The 13,281-nt window shown below is 40.6% G+C and overlaps 1 protein-coding gene across 1 annotated transcript in view; it reads right to left on the bottom strand.

Moving 5' to 3' along the window:
* The window catches only part of LOC143416659 (protein NLRC3-like), a 30,039-nt gene extending 21,359 nt beyond the window's left edge, over positions 1-8,680 (bottom strand). The window contains exons 1-5 of the mRNA XM_076882108.1: positions 8,452-8,680; positions 8,207-8,245; positions 1,403-3,197; positions 392-565; positions 20-193 (exon numbers count right to left, since the gene is read on the bottom strand). Of these exons, the coding sequence (XP_076738223.1) occupies positions 20-193; positions 392-565; positions 1,403-3,197; positions 8,207-8,245; positions 8,452-8,680 (2,411 nt within the window). The remainder of the gene's footprint in view (positions 1-19; positions 194-391; positions 566-1,402; positions 3,198-8,206; positions 8,246-8,451) is intronic.
* Between the last annotated feature and the right edge of the window lie 4,601 nt (positions 8,681-13,281).

Raw genomic sequence — 13,281 nt, 5'->3', positions numbered from 1 at the left:
AAACGTGATTTGATCTGACCTCAGAGTATTCAGTTTACAGTTTAAACTTTGTAGTCCAGCAGACAGAATCTTCACTCCTGAACCCTGTAGGTTTCTGATACTCAGGTCCAGCTCTGTCAGACTAGAGGACTGAGAACTGAGAACTGAGGACAGAGCTTTACAATTTTCCTCTAAGAGTTCACAGATTTTGAGTCTGAAATTAAAAACATGAACAAAGACTGTTGTTAAAATGTAATAAGGATGCAATAACTAATCCTGTAATTTAAAGAATCCTTATTGTTTCTTGCTGAGCAGGTTAGTAAAACTTTACTTCAACTTAGAAATGATTAAAAATGTGACGAAAAAATCAAAAATGCAAACAAAACAAAAAAAGAATAAAAATTGATCTGACCTCAGAATATTCAGTTTGGCGTGTGGACTCTCCACTGCCACAGACAGAAGCTTTACTGCTGAATCATTGAGGCTGTTGGTACTCAGGTCCAGCTCTCTCAGACTACAGGACTGGGAGCTGATGACTGACAACAAATGCTCACAGTCTTCCTCTGACAGGTTACAGCTGCTCAGCCTGAAAAAAATAAATAAATATTTGTCATCAAATGAAATCTACTTAGGTGTTGAACCTAGATTATGAATATAATAATTCTGTGTACACTATAATGTAATATTAGCCAAAACTATTTTTTAGAAACATTTAAGTGTAGAAAAAGAAAAATACTTAAAATCTGTAGAAACACAATAATACCAGTGTATCTAAATGGAAACCAGTGAAGGGCAGGTAGATTTAGTGACACTAGTTCAGTGTCTGCAGGCATAGGCCTGTGGGTACTACAGTACTACTGTAAATGTACTTATAACTAATTTATCACATCCTGTACTTGCTGCAGACTCTCGTTTCATTTTCTGTCTAAAACAAGCTGCTATGGCTCATTCCCCTTTAAAGCCCCACCCTCCATAAGGTCCAAGCGTTAATTTCATAAAGCACACTGAAGAGCAGCAGCCAGTCATCATGAGCTGTCCTCCACCTTCTGGTTTAGAAATTCTAAAAAACTGTGAACATTATTGGAAGTAAAATCATCTCAGATACATTTTTAAATTTTAGATGCACAGCAGCAAAGTTCACAGCAGGACGTCTCTGTTCAGTAATTCTTATGCTCATTACCTGTTTACTGTGAAGAACATTGATTTTTAAACACTATCTCTATAAAAGCCTTCATGTTAAAAGGTGTGTATAAAGGGGATGAGCTGAAATGCAAACTTCATGGAGAATGATATTTCCTGACAGCAAACAAAGGTAAAGTAGAGATCAATCCAGTCTCTTCCACTTAGCCCACAGAGAGACAGAGAACACCTAATTTATTTCCCATGATTTTAAGAATGAAGGGATGAGTTCACATTTACTTACAGAGCTTTGTTGGAGGCTTTGACCACTGGCAGCATTCTCAGAAGAGCCTCCTCTGAAGCAGAGTATTTCTTAAAGTCAAACTCATCCAGATCTTCTTCTGATGACAGTAACATGAAGGTCAGAGCTGAGCACTGAGCAGGAGACAGTTTACCTGTGGAGAGACTTCCTAAAGTTCTGTACTGCTGGATCTCCTCCACTAGAGAACGATCATTCAGTTCATTCAGACAGTGGATCAGATTGATACTTTTCTCTGCAGAAAGATTGTCATTGAGCTTTTTCTTGATGTACTGGACTGTTTCCTGATTGGTCTGTGAGCTACTTCCTGTCTGTGTCAGCAGACCTCGTAGGAAAGTCTGATTGGTCTGCAGTGAAAGACCCAGGAGGAAGCGGAGGAACAAGTCCAGGTGTCCATTTGAACTCAGTAAGGCCTTGTTCACAGCAGTCTGGTAGAAGTTTTTCTCTGCAGATTCTCTTGTCTCAGACTTCTGGGATGTTGTTTGTTGTTCTTGCAGCAGATTGAGTCCATAGTTGATGAAGGTCAGATGGACATGAAGAGCAGCCAGAAACTCCTGAACACTCAGATGGATGAAGCAGAACACCTTGTCCTGGTACAGTCCTCTCTCCTCTTTAAAGATCTGTGTGAACACTCCTGAGTACACTGAGGCTGCTCTGATATCGATGCCACACTCTGTCAGGTCTGATTCATAGAAGATCAGGTTTCCTTTCTGCAGCTGATCAAAAGCCAGTTTTCCCAGAGACTCCATCATCTTCCTGCTCTCTGGACTCCAGTGTGGATCTGTCTCAGCTCCTCCATCATACTTGACCTTCTTCACTTTGGCCTGAACCACCAGGAAGTGGATGTACATCTCAGTCAGGGTCTTGGGCAGCTGTCCTCCCTCTCTGGTTTCCAGCACATCCTCCAGAACTGTAGCAGTGATCCAGCAGAAGACTGGGATGTGACACATGATGTGGAGGCTTCGTGATGTCTTGATGTGGGAGATGATGCTGCTGGCCTGCTTCTCGTCGCTCACTTTCTTCTTGAAGTACTCCTCCTTCTGTGGGTCAGTGAACCCTCTGATCTCTGTCACCATGCCAACACATTTAGGAGGGATCTGATTGGCTGCTGCAGGTCGTGTGGTTATCCAGAGGCGAGCAGAGGGAAGCAGTTTCCCCCTGATGAGGTTTATCAGCAGCACATCCACTGAGGTGGACTTTCTAGGGTCAGTTAGGATTGTAGTTTTGTGGAAGTCCAGAGGAAGTCGACACTCATCCAGACCATCAAAGATGAACACAACCTGGAAGTCTTCAAAGCTGCAGATTTCTGCTTCTTTGGTTTCAGTAAAGAAGAGATGAACAAGTTCCACCAAGCTGAACTTTTCCTCTTTCAGCACATTCAGCTCTCTGAAAGTGAATGGAAATATGAACTGGATGTCCTGGTTGGCTTTGTCTTCAGCCCAGTCCAGGCTGTATTTCTGTGTTAAGACTGTTTTCCCAATGCCAGCCACTCCCTTTGTCAGCACTGTTCTGATTGGTTTATTTCTTCCAGGTGAGGCTTTAAAGATGTCTTCTTGTCTGATTGTTGTTTCTGGTCTGTCTGGTTTCCTGGATGCTGTTTCAATCTGTCTGACCTCATGTTCATCATTGACCTCTGCAGTCCCTCCCTCTGTGATGTAGAGCTCTGTGTAGATCTGATTCAGGAGGGTTTGTTTTCCTGCTTTAGCGATGCCCTCAAACACACACTCGAACTCATCCTTCAGCTTAGACTTGAGTTTAAGTTGACACCTCTGAAGAATCTCTGAATAAAAACAGTAGTTGAGATGATTAGTCTATTCTATGGTCCATACATTGCCAAAAACTTATATATCCATTTATTTGCATCTTAATAACTTTTGTTTAAATCTCATTAGATGTTTGTGTAGCATATGAGTTATACTTTTGAATTTCACCAAAACATGCTCTGTTTAATTAAATATTTCATTTTGTGTTTTAATCTCCTGCCTATGTAATCTGAGCCTGTGTGTGTTTGTGTGCACTGAGTGGTGACGTAGACTCGTGCATGTGTGCCCGGTTCACAGCTCCTTTCAGCATGGCCGGAAGTAAGTCACTGCCTCGTTGCTCTCAGCTGATGAAAGTTTATTAAGACCACAAGCTGCAATTTGAATATAGCCGAACTGCCGCATTTTGGTCTGTTGGTAACAGACTCGTTCGGTATAAGTTTTGTAGAGGGCAGATTTAGCTAATTTAACTTTTTTTAATGAGTTTTAGCCCAAAGATGCAGCTGTACCGTTTTCTTTTGTCAGGAGACACGCACAGATCACAGGCCTTTATTTCTATGTGTTGCAGGTATGGGGATGTGGTTTTTCATTGATTACCTTTGTGGTACAGTGTTGTATTGCCTGTTGGATGGTGTTTATTAATATGATTATATTTGAGTTTAAGGTTTGAATTATAAGCACCAAAAAGTTGGGTCCTGGTTATTAAGTTGAATTTGTTTGTCTGATTGTTCAATTATTTTTGAATTATTTTGTTTGCTTGATCCTATTCAATTATATCCTGTTTTTGATAATTTTTCTGATATATTATTTATTTTACGCTTTTTGTTGTTTTTTGAGAGCTTAATTGAAAATTTTAAAACAATTCATTGTATTTGATTCATTATATTCTAGTAGAGTAGATAAGGCTGCAGCATTATCACAGCACAGATCCTCCACAACGTGGCTGGAGGAGAGGTTTCATCACAGACGCACGATATGCACAGATCACATCTATCCATGTAGATAGAATGTAATCCACCCACTGTTGTCATCTTCAATGCCCTGTACCAACATGGAGCAGAGCAGCTACCCGAATGCTACTTCCACAGCGGTCGATCATGGAAATACGGTATCTAAGCAGATTCTTACTCTGGATGGCATTACCTTGGCCTCCAGTAACGCTGTGAGGAACCTTGGAGTCATTTTTGACCAGGACATGTCCTTCCTTGCACATATTAAACAAATATGTAAGACTGCTTTCTTCCATTTGTGCAACATCTCTAAAGTTAGAAATATCCTGTCTCAGAGTGACGCTGAAAAACTAGTTCATGCATTTATTACTTCCAGGCTGGACGACTGTAATTCATTATTATCAGGAAGTCCGGAAAATCCTGCTCCTCACATACAAGGTCTTAAATAATCATCTTATCTTAATGACCTTGTAGTACCATATCACCCTATTAGAGCACTTCGCTCTCGCTCTGCAGGCCTACTTGTTGTTCCTAGAGTATTTAAAAGTAGAATGGGAGGCAGAGCCTTCAGTTTTCAGGCCCCTCTTCTGTGGAACCAGCTTCCAGTTTGGATTCAGGAGACAGACACTATCTCTACTTTCAAGATTAGGCTTCAAACTTTCCTTTTTGCTAAAGCATATAGTTAGGGCTGGACCATGTTGCACTGATTTTGAAAGAGTAAGTAAGTAAGTAAGTAAAATTTATTTATATTTTTTCACAGATAAAAATCACAAAGTGCTTTACAACACAGGAAATGGAAATATAAAAAATATAACAGTAAATAAAACAATGTAAAACAATAAAACTATAAAAACAGCATAAGAAGAAATTAATCAAATGCTTTTCTAAATAAAAATCTTCTCTTGGTGCCTGTTAAGAGACGTGCTGCAGCATTCTGCACAGTCTGAAGACGATTTAAGGCTGATTTGTTAAAACAAGTAAAAAGGCCATTACAGTAGTCTAAATGAGATGAAATAAAAGCATGAATAATCATCTCAAGTTCAAGCTTTGACACCATTAGTCTGAGTTTTGAAATATTCAGTAAATGATAAAAACAGTTTCGGACCAGCTGCTCGAGCGACATCGAGCTGTCAAACATGGCACCGAGATTTCTAAGGCTTGATTTTACGTAAGGGTCTAAGAAGCTGATATGCTGTCTGATTTCTGGGACCATGTGGTCTGGAGCAATAATTAAAGTTTCTGTTTTATCAGAGTTTAGTTGGAGAAAATTGTCATTTAACCATTTGTTGATTTCTGTCAGCCAATTACTTAAATTAGACAATTTATAAAACTCAGACATTTTGAAGGAACAGTATGGATGTCGTCAGCATAGAGATGATAGGAGATATATTTATAGCGCCTAATAATTTGGCCTAGGGGGAATACATAAAGTAGAAAGAGAATTGGACCCAGGACAGATCCCTGAGGTACCCCACATGGCAAAACTGTTGATTCTGATGTGACATGATTCATGCAAACAGTAAAAGATCTCTCAGACAGATATGATATAAACCATTTTAAAACAACACCAGTAATCCCAAACAAGTTCTCGAGTCTGTTTATCATGATACTGTGATCTACAGTGTCAAAAGCAGAGCTGAGATCCAGCAGGACCAGCACTGTGTATTCTCCAGAGTCTGCTGCCATCAAGATATCACTAGATACTCTAAGTAAGGCCGTTTCAGTGGAATGCAATTTACGAAAACCAGACTGGAAAGTGTCCATAACAGCATTTTTATCCAGGAAATAGTTAAGTTGTTCTAGTACTACTTTTTCTAAAAGTTTCGATATAAAAGGCAATTTGGATATTGGCCTATAACTGTTAGGAAGAGATGGATCCAGCTGGGGTTTCTTTAATATTGGCTCAACAACAGCTTGTTTAAAGAAGCTGGGGACTGAGCCAATATGAAGAGAAGTATTTATCATTTCCACAATACAGGGGCCAATTGAATCAAACACACTAGTGAAAAATGAAGATGGAAGGACATCAAGGGGGCTTGAAGTCTGTTTTATATGACAAAGCAGGCCTCTGATGTCTTGTAATGTAACAGGAGTAAAAGAGGACCAAGTATCAGAGGAGAGCAAGTTGAAAGTCTGATATTGAGAAGATGATGGAGAGATATTAGACCTGATGGCAGTGACCTTATTTCTGAAATAGTTCATAAACTCATTGCATTCAGACGTTGAGTGAACTGGTGCACAAGGAGCATCAGGAGAAACAATGCTCTTAATTGTTTTAAACAAGAATTTAGGATCTTTCTTTTTTTAGGCTATGAGGTGTGAAAAATACTCTGTTCTGGCATTTTTCCACATGTCATTTAGCAAGAGGATAGATTCTTTAAGGTGTAACTTATAAACCTCAAGTTTGGAAGCCTTCCACAAACGTTCTAGCTTGCGACAATATCTCCTGAAATTACGAATGTTTTCATTTAACCAAGGATGAGATTTCAAACGTAGGACAGTACTTTTTTCCAGAGGTGCCACTATGTCTAAAATAGAATTACACTGGTTATTAAAGGATGAGACAAGAGAGTCCAGATCATTGTAAGTCATTTCAGCGTCAAACATGGCAGAGAACCTTTTGCCGGCGTTCTGGTTTATGATTCGCCTTTCAATCGTTATTTTGGGAGCCGGGGGATCCAAATAAAACGACAAGTTAAAATAAATGCAGCTATGGTCACTCACATGGACATTTTCCACACGAATGTCATTTATATTTAAACCCAAGGAGAAAACAAGGTCCAATGTGTGACCCTTTACATGTGTAGGGCCAGAAACATGCTGCATAAAATTAAAAGACTCTGTGATAGTCATGAAGTCAGCAGCCATATTACAGGATGCATCATCAATATGAAGGTTAAAATCTCCCAACATTACCACCTTCTCTACTTTAATAATGGATGATAGGAGGTCGTTAAATTCAGTTAAAAAGACTCCGGCAGGGCCAGGAGGTCGGTAGATTAAAATACAATAAAAGGTGTGCAAAGAGCCGACCTTGATCATCTGAAGTTCAAATGAGGTAAAAGAATCCGAGTTCATCAGTCTGCATGTGAATTTGTCCTGGTGCACAACAGCGAGACCTCCGCCACGTCCCGAAAGACGTGGAGTTCCGATGACGGAGCAGCCAGTCGAACAAATTTCCTTCAGATGTATATAATCCACGTTTGGTTGCCACGTCTCAGTTAAACACAAGAAGTTGAGAGATTCCTTTATAAAAAGATCGTTTAAAATAAACGATTTGTTTGTGATTGAGCGAGTGTTGAGCAGGGCAAACCTGATTGAAGACGTGTGCGCACCTCTACACCTGTTACGCCGGGCGGGGACTTCAGGGCTAGCAGAAGCTAATATCCATAGTGGTACATCACCTCTGCCATCAAAACGGCGGTCGAAGGAGGGACGCCAAGTGAACATGGGGCCATCAGACCATAGATTCCGAGCTGGGAACTGAAGTGTAGCGTCGGCACCAGGTGACAGTAGATGAATTGGTCGTAGGCACCGGGATTCTTCCCACATCCAAGAAGCTAATCTTCGGTACCTTCTCAGTCGCACCTGGACACCGGCCCTGGTTCCCCTACTTCTTCTTTTCTTCGTGTTAAATCCCACCGATATGTTCGGAAACATGCACTCAGGTGAGGAACACACAAAGAGTGGAGGGAAAAATTTCCTGTAACTGTCCCAGCTGTCAAAGTAGCTCTCCATTGAATCTTTGATATACAACATCGTGCCCCGATCATAAGTATTGGTGGCAGAGACAAAATCAAAACACAGGATGGTAAAAATAATATTGCAAGTGACAATAGCGGCCAGTATAAAACTATATCAGCGAGCTGTACTAGCGGCACAAGCGGCGAAGCCAAACACAGGCGCCATCTTGTGACACAAGTAAGAGTGAAGGTCTAAATGTTTTATGAAGTCATTGTATAACTTTCTCAAAGCATGATTTGTTTGACTATTTCTGATAAGAGCTCTGATTGGTCAGCTCAGAGTTCGTGTGCTTCTGCCTCATGCATGCCTCTTCAGACAGACTGATGAATTCTTACCTTCTGATTCTGATGGATGTGATGAGGCTGAGGGAGTTCCTGTTGGAGGAAAGTGCACCTTAAATCATGAGCTTTTTAAAAATCAAAACCTGTGTGGATTCAAAATAATGTAAATGTAATATTTGTACTCAAAGGTTATTTGAGGAGGAAAGAGAAAACTAAGAAGGTCAATATATACAATAAATTATGAGAATGTTGTGTCTTCCTAACACACTGACTGTTTGTTTATTTTTTCTATGACTGACCTTTTTTCATCTTCTTTAAAATCAACTCTGCCACCTTCATCACATGGTCAGTAGGATATGTTTCCACCATGAGATCCACCGTTGCCGTTCTGTTCGCTTTCTCCAGGCGGCTCTTTTTGATGGGGGTGAAATCACCTCCATTCTGCAGGTACCAGTGGAAACGGTCAAGCTCCTCTTCTCCCAAATCATCCAGCATGCCCAGCAGCTGCTCCTGAACAGACGCCTCCATCTTTGACCTGTAAATCATTAAAAAAAAAATGAATCACGGTCTCAGCAGACTTTTTTTTTTTACTTACACATTTCCCAGCAGATTGCATGTTTAATCTGGATTATTTAGAATTTACTTATGACTGTCTTTTCTGGATGGATTATTCTGTGGTGAGAATAACATCACACACTGAATGGTAAAGAATCAATAATGAGTAAAATACAGTAGGGGCCAGCCTTGTGGAGAGCCGGTGTTAAGGCTGAGGGAAGACGAGGCCCCACGCTGAACACGGTCTGACAGGAAGTCTCTGATAAAGGTGGTAGAAGGAACAATTTCAGAAAACAGCTTAAAATCAGCTGAAATATATCAAAAATATAATATGAAGTCAAACAAACAAAAAAAAAAGACTCAACAAAAAGATTAACACTCAAACTAGTTTTATCATGATTATACTGGCACCAGTTTGACATCAGGTTTCTAAATCTGCTCTGGAACATGGTATCAAGAAGAAATTGTCATATAAACGTTCCAATATATCTGATGATGGGGTAACTCTGGTCCTTGGAGATATTCTCAGGTCGTGGATAATTTTGCCGCAAAATACGGCAGAAGGGAGCGGCTGAAGAGTGAACTTTCAAATGTAAGTACTGAATATGACGTCACTTATTTATGTGTGAATGTTTAATAATCAGGAACATTAAAACATTACTGTTGGCCACATGTCGGCAAAGTTGTGTGACATTAGTGATGTTTGTACTTTCAGCTTTTACTTGGTTTTAAAGCCTTTACTTCTAAATATATATATAGTCGACCTTAATCTCACAGAGATGTGATGATTTTGTGGATAATTAAAGTCAGTCATATATCCACAAACACAACAGGCTGAAAGTCAGTGATGCTGCTCGGTTTGCAGTCCTGAATATCACGGCACAAGCAGGATTCACTGCACTGTTAATGTTAGCTATGTTATATTGCTGCCTCTGTTCGGTGGTGTCGAGCCAAACGGACTTTAACGTGTGTTTGAACGAGCTGACGGTTCACTCGTTAAGCTGAAAGAAAGATGCTTCAATCACAGCAGTCACACATGTGTCCACTGCACCATCTGGAACTCTTCTTGTTTCGTAATAACACAAACACTAAATCCTGCTTCTCTGGTGCTGTTGTGTAGCAGTGTGTACACCTGAGACTGTCACCTGTCTGTCTGTCCTGCACTCTCTCTCTGTTTCTTTCTCTCTGATTGTGGAATAAAAGTATGAACATGTATTTATAAGTTACACTTGTGTTTGAATCCTGCAGCTTATCACACATTTGATTTCCATGTGTGACGACTGCAAGTGTCCAGAGTGAGGACAGACTGAGGGACCCACTGCTGCACATCATCTGTGAGGCTTTGCAGCCCTGATGATCCACCAGGACAAACTCAGCAGTGTGTGAGGAAGAGGAGGAGGAAGAGCCAGCAGCAGCTGACAGATGGAGAGAATAGACAGACTGTTCCCTGTTTGTGAAGGACTGCTAGGAAAGTTTAACACAACTGTCTGTGCTGAATCAGACTTTATTGATCCCCATGGGGAAATTACTTGTTTTTCTCTGCATTTGACCCATTCACTCAGTGAAGCAGTGGGCAGCCCACTAAGCAGGCGCCCGGGGAGCAGTGTGTAGGGACGGTACCTTGCTCAGGGGTACCTCAGGGTAGCCGTTAAGTGGATTCGAACCGCCGACCTTCCGATCATGGGGCGACCACTTTACCTACTGAGCTATCCCTGCCCCTAATTAGGTAATGTTCAAATAATGTGATCATCCCAGTGTTTCCAGTGTGGGAGAAAGTACTCAGAGTACTCAGGGCCTTCAAGTTACACACTATGAAAGGCAGCAACAAGTTTAATGTTCAGAAACCTAAAGTCTGTATCAGCAGCAGGATGGAGCTAAAATAAATGTTGGTTTCAGTTCTATGAAGCTTTGAGTATTTTGGATCAGTAGCACTGCTGTGTGTGTTGCATCATATTGCTGTAACTGTTTATATGCTTTATATATTCTGAGCTAAGTTGATCTATAGTGTTACATCATATTCTATAAGGATGTTATGTGTTTGTAGACTTTCTGCCCAGTTTGACCCATTTAGCAGACGTCAGCCTGTTTAAGGCTCTGATATCTATTCTGTGTGACTTACAGCAGTTATGACATGGTCTGATTTTCTCACCCAATAAAGGAATATTTCATATATCAGTCTACTCTTCATTCTATCAGACACAGTTATCACAGCTCGTACATTTTGCTTTTTACACATGTATGTAAGCATTGAGCCAAATTTAGTAATGCCAACATACTGAAGGAACAATATTTGTCTCTTATATATAATACACCTATACACACTGTCAAAGATACTTGTCTTTGAGTGAAGATTTAAGGTGACAGGACATATAAATAACTTCAACTTGAATCTTTGACACAGAGTTCAAGCTCACTGCTGTAATGTATGTATGTATATATATATATATATATATATATATATATATATATATATACAGCAGGATTTACACATACATTACCTCTTTGCAGGAGAGGAACCAATGCCCTTTGACGGGACACTGGGTGGAGGTCCAGGTGGGTCCCTGTGAATAATGATGGAGCAGTGATGTGAGTGCTGAGCTGTGACATGGAGAAGAGTCATGGACAGTTAGAGATGGTCATCTCACCTCTGCGCTTTGGTCTGGCTCTCATGTTCCCCACACAGAGTGCTTTTAGAGGGAGGGGCTCCCTCCTCTCTGTCCTCACACTGATCCATGCTGCTCAGCTCACACACACTTTCTACCTGCAGAGGAAACACAAATCATTCATGTGCACATCAGCTGAGATCCTCCTTTCATCATGTGTGCTGTCCAAATATCAGCTGCTTCTTTCCTGCTTCCTCTCAGTGTCAGCTGGATGCAGTCAGACAGCAGTGTGAAAATATTGGGTTACATCAATCATCTATATTTACAGTCATTTTATTTTTAAGGACAGACAGGAAACAGCAGCACAGCTGTGTGTGACTCTGATGGAGAGACGACGGTTTTCTTGAAATACAAACACACAGTTTGTTGTGTGAAGAACTCAAACAAGAGCTGAACAAACAGTAAAGTTCCTAAAGACAAACTGTTAAAGGAGGAAACAAAGCAAACTTACAGTTTCTTCACACCAACAACAAGCTCCACTCCACGATGTTCAGGAAGTGAAGGTAAACTTTGAGCCTAATGCGGCGTTTGAGGACACTCGGGAACATCGAAACATTGTGTGCTGTGTTCATATAAACCTCGGAAATTCCCAAACCTCTGGCAGGTCGTGATTTATTCCTGCTGATTTTCCTGTTTGAAGCACAAACATCCGTCATCACTTTGTTGTTCTTCTTCCTGCAGCGTTTGAATGTTTCAGCACTAAACTGATGTTTGTTCAAAGATCATTTCAACCTGTTGAAGTCATGAATGAAAGTGTAGACTGAGAGTGAATGTTGTGTTTGAAAAGCTAAATGTCCATTTTAAAGTGCTCGTGTGTAGGATTGTGTTTCCTTCCTTTGTGCAGTTCTTACAGGAAACATGTTTGAATGTTTCCTGTTCCCCTGATGCTTCTTCCTGTTGGATAAAGTTGGTTTGAATAACATGTTCTTATAGGTTTCAATGAACTTCAAGCTGTGATCCACTTACAAAACTGTCTCATGTTATTGGAACGATCCACATTTGCATCCATTCACGGTACATTTGACATGAACACGTTTGTACACATGATGAAAGGACAGATGGTGTTTGTGTGTCCATCTTAAACTCAGTGTGGATGTTCCATCATGTAGAACGACTTAGAACAAAGTCTTTGGAACATTTGGAGAACACGTTTAGGAAAGTAACATCCTGGTAGAACATTTTCTTAAAGCAGAGCAGAGCTGCAACATGACTGTGAGGATTCAGAAGAATAAAGTCAGAATTCTTTATTATTATGAAGACTAAAGTGCACCTTAATGCTGCCGATGAACACACATGTTCTTTGTGAAAGCACGTGTGAGCACAGCTGACATGCACCACACTGACCCCACTCGCCCCATTTCTTCATCCACTTCTTGCTCTTGTGCTTGAAATGAGACGCAGCAAAAGTCAGAGGCTCTAAAATCCACACAAAGGGGGCTCGTTAGATCAGGATACTGGATGTGATCCATAGAAAACATGGAGAATACACCACATTATTTGAAGACATCTGTAGCACTGCCTCAGTTCTGGATGTTTCCACAGACTCCTCTATGCACCTAAAGGAAAGGTCAAAGGTCAGCAGCACATGTAGTTGGGACAATTCTTCAGTCGCACAAACTACACAATGATTTTCCTCCAATGACGACTTTTCACTTGCAGAAATGGTCCTGTGTGATTTCCAGGCTGTGATATAAAAACTAGTTCCTAATGGCAGCGACTCACTCAGTAAACATGTGTTTCCTTCACCAACCTCACACACAGATCCAATAAGATCAGGAAGTGGGCAGTATAGTACAATATGTGTTATTTTGTGCTGCCCAAACTAAAGATCTGCTGAAGTGTTGGAAATGATCCAGATGTTTATTTTGGACGATACAGCAGAAGATCAGACATGAAAGTGGAGATAACACA

Source organism: Maylandia zebra, linkage group LG3, assembly GCF_041146795.1.
Source record: "Maylandia zebra isolate NMK-2024a linkage group LG3, Mzebra_GT3a, whole genome shotgun sequence".
NCBI lineage: Eukaryota > Metazoa > Chordata > Actinopteri > Cichliformes > Cichlidae > Maylandia > Maylandia zebra.
This window is presented reverse-complemented; position numbering and strand designations above follow the sequence as displayed.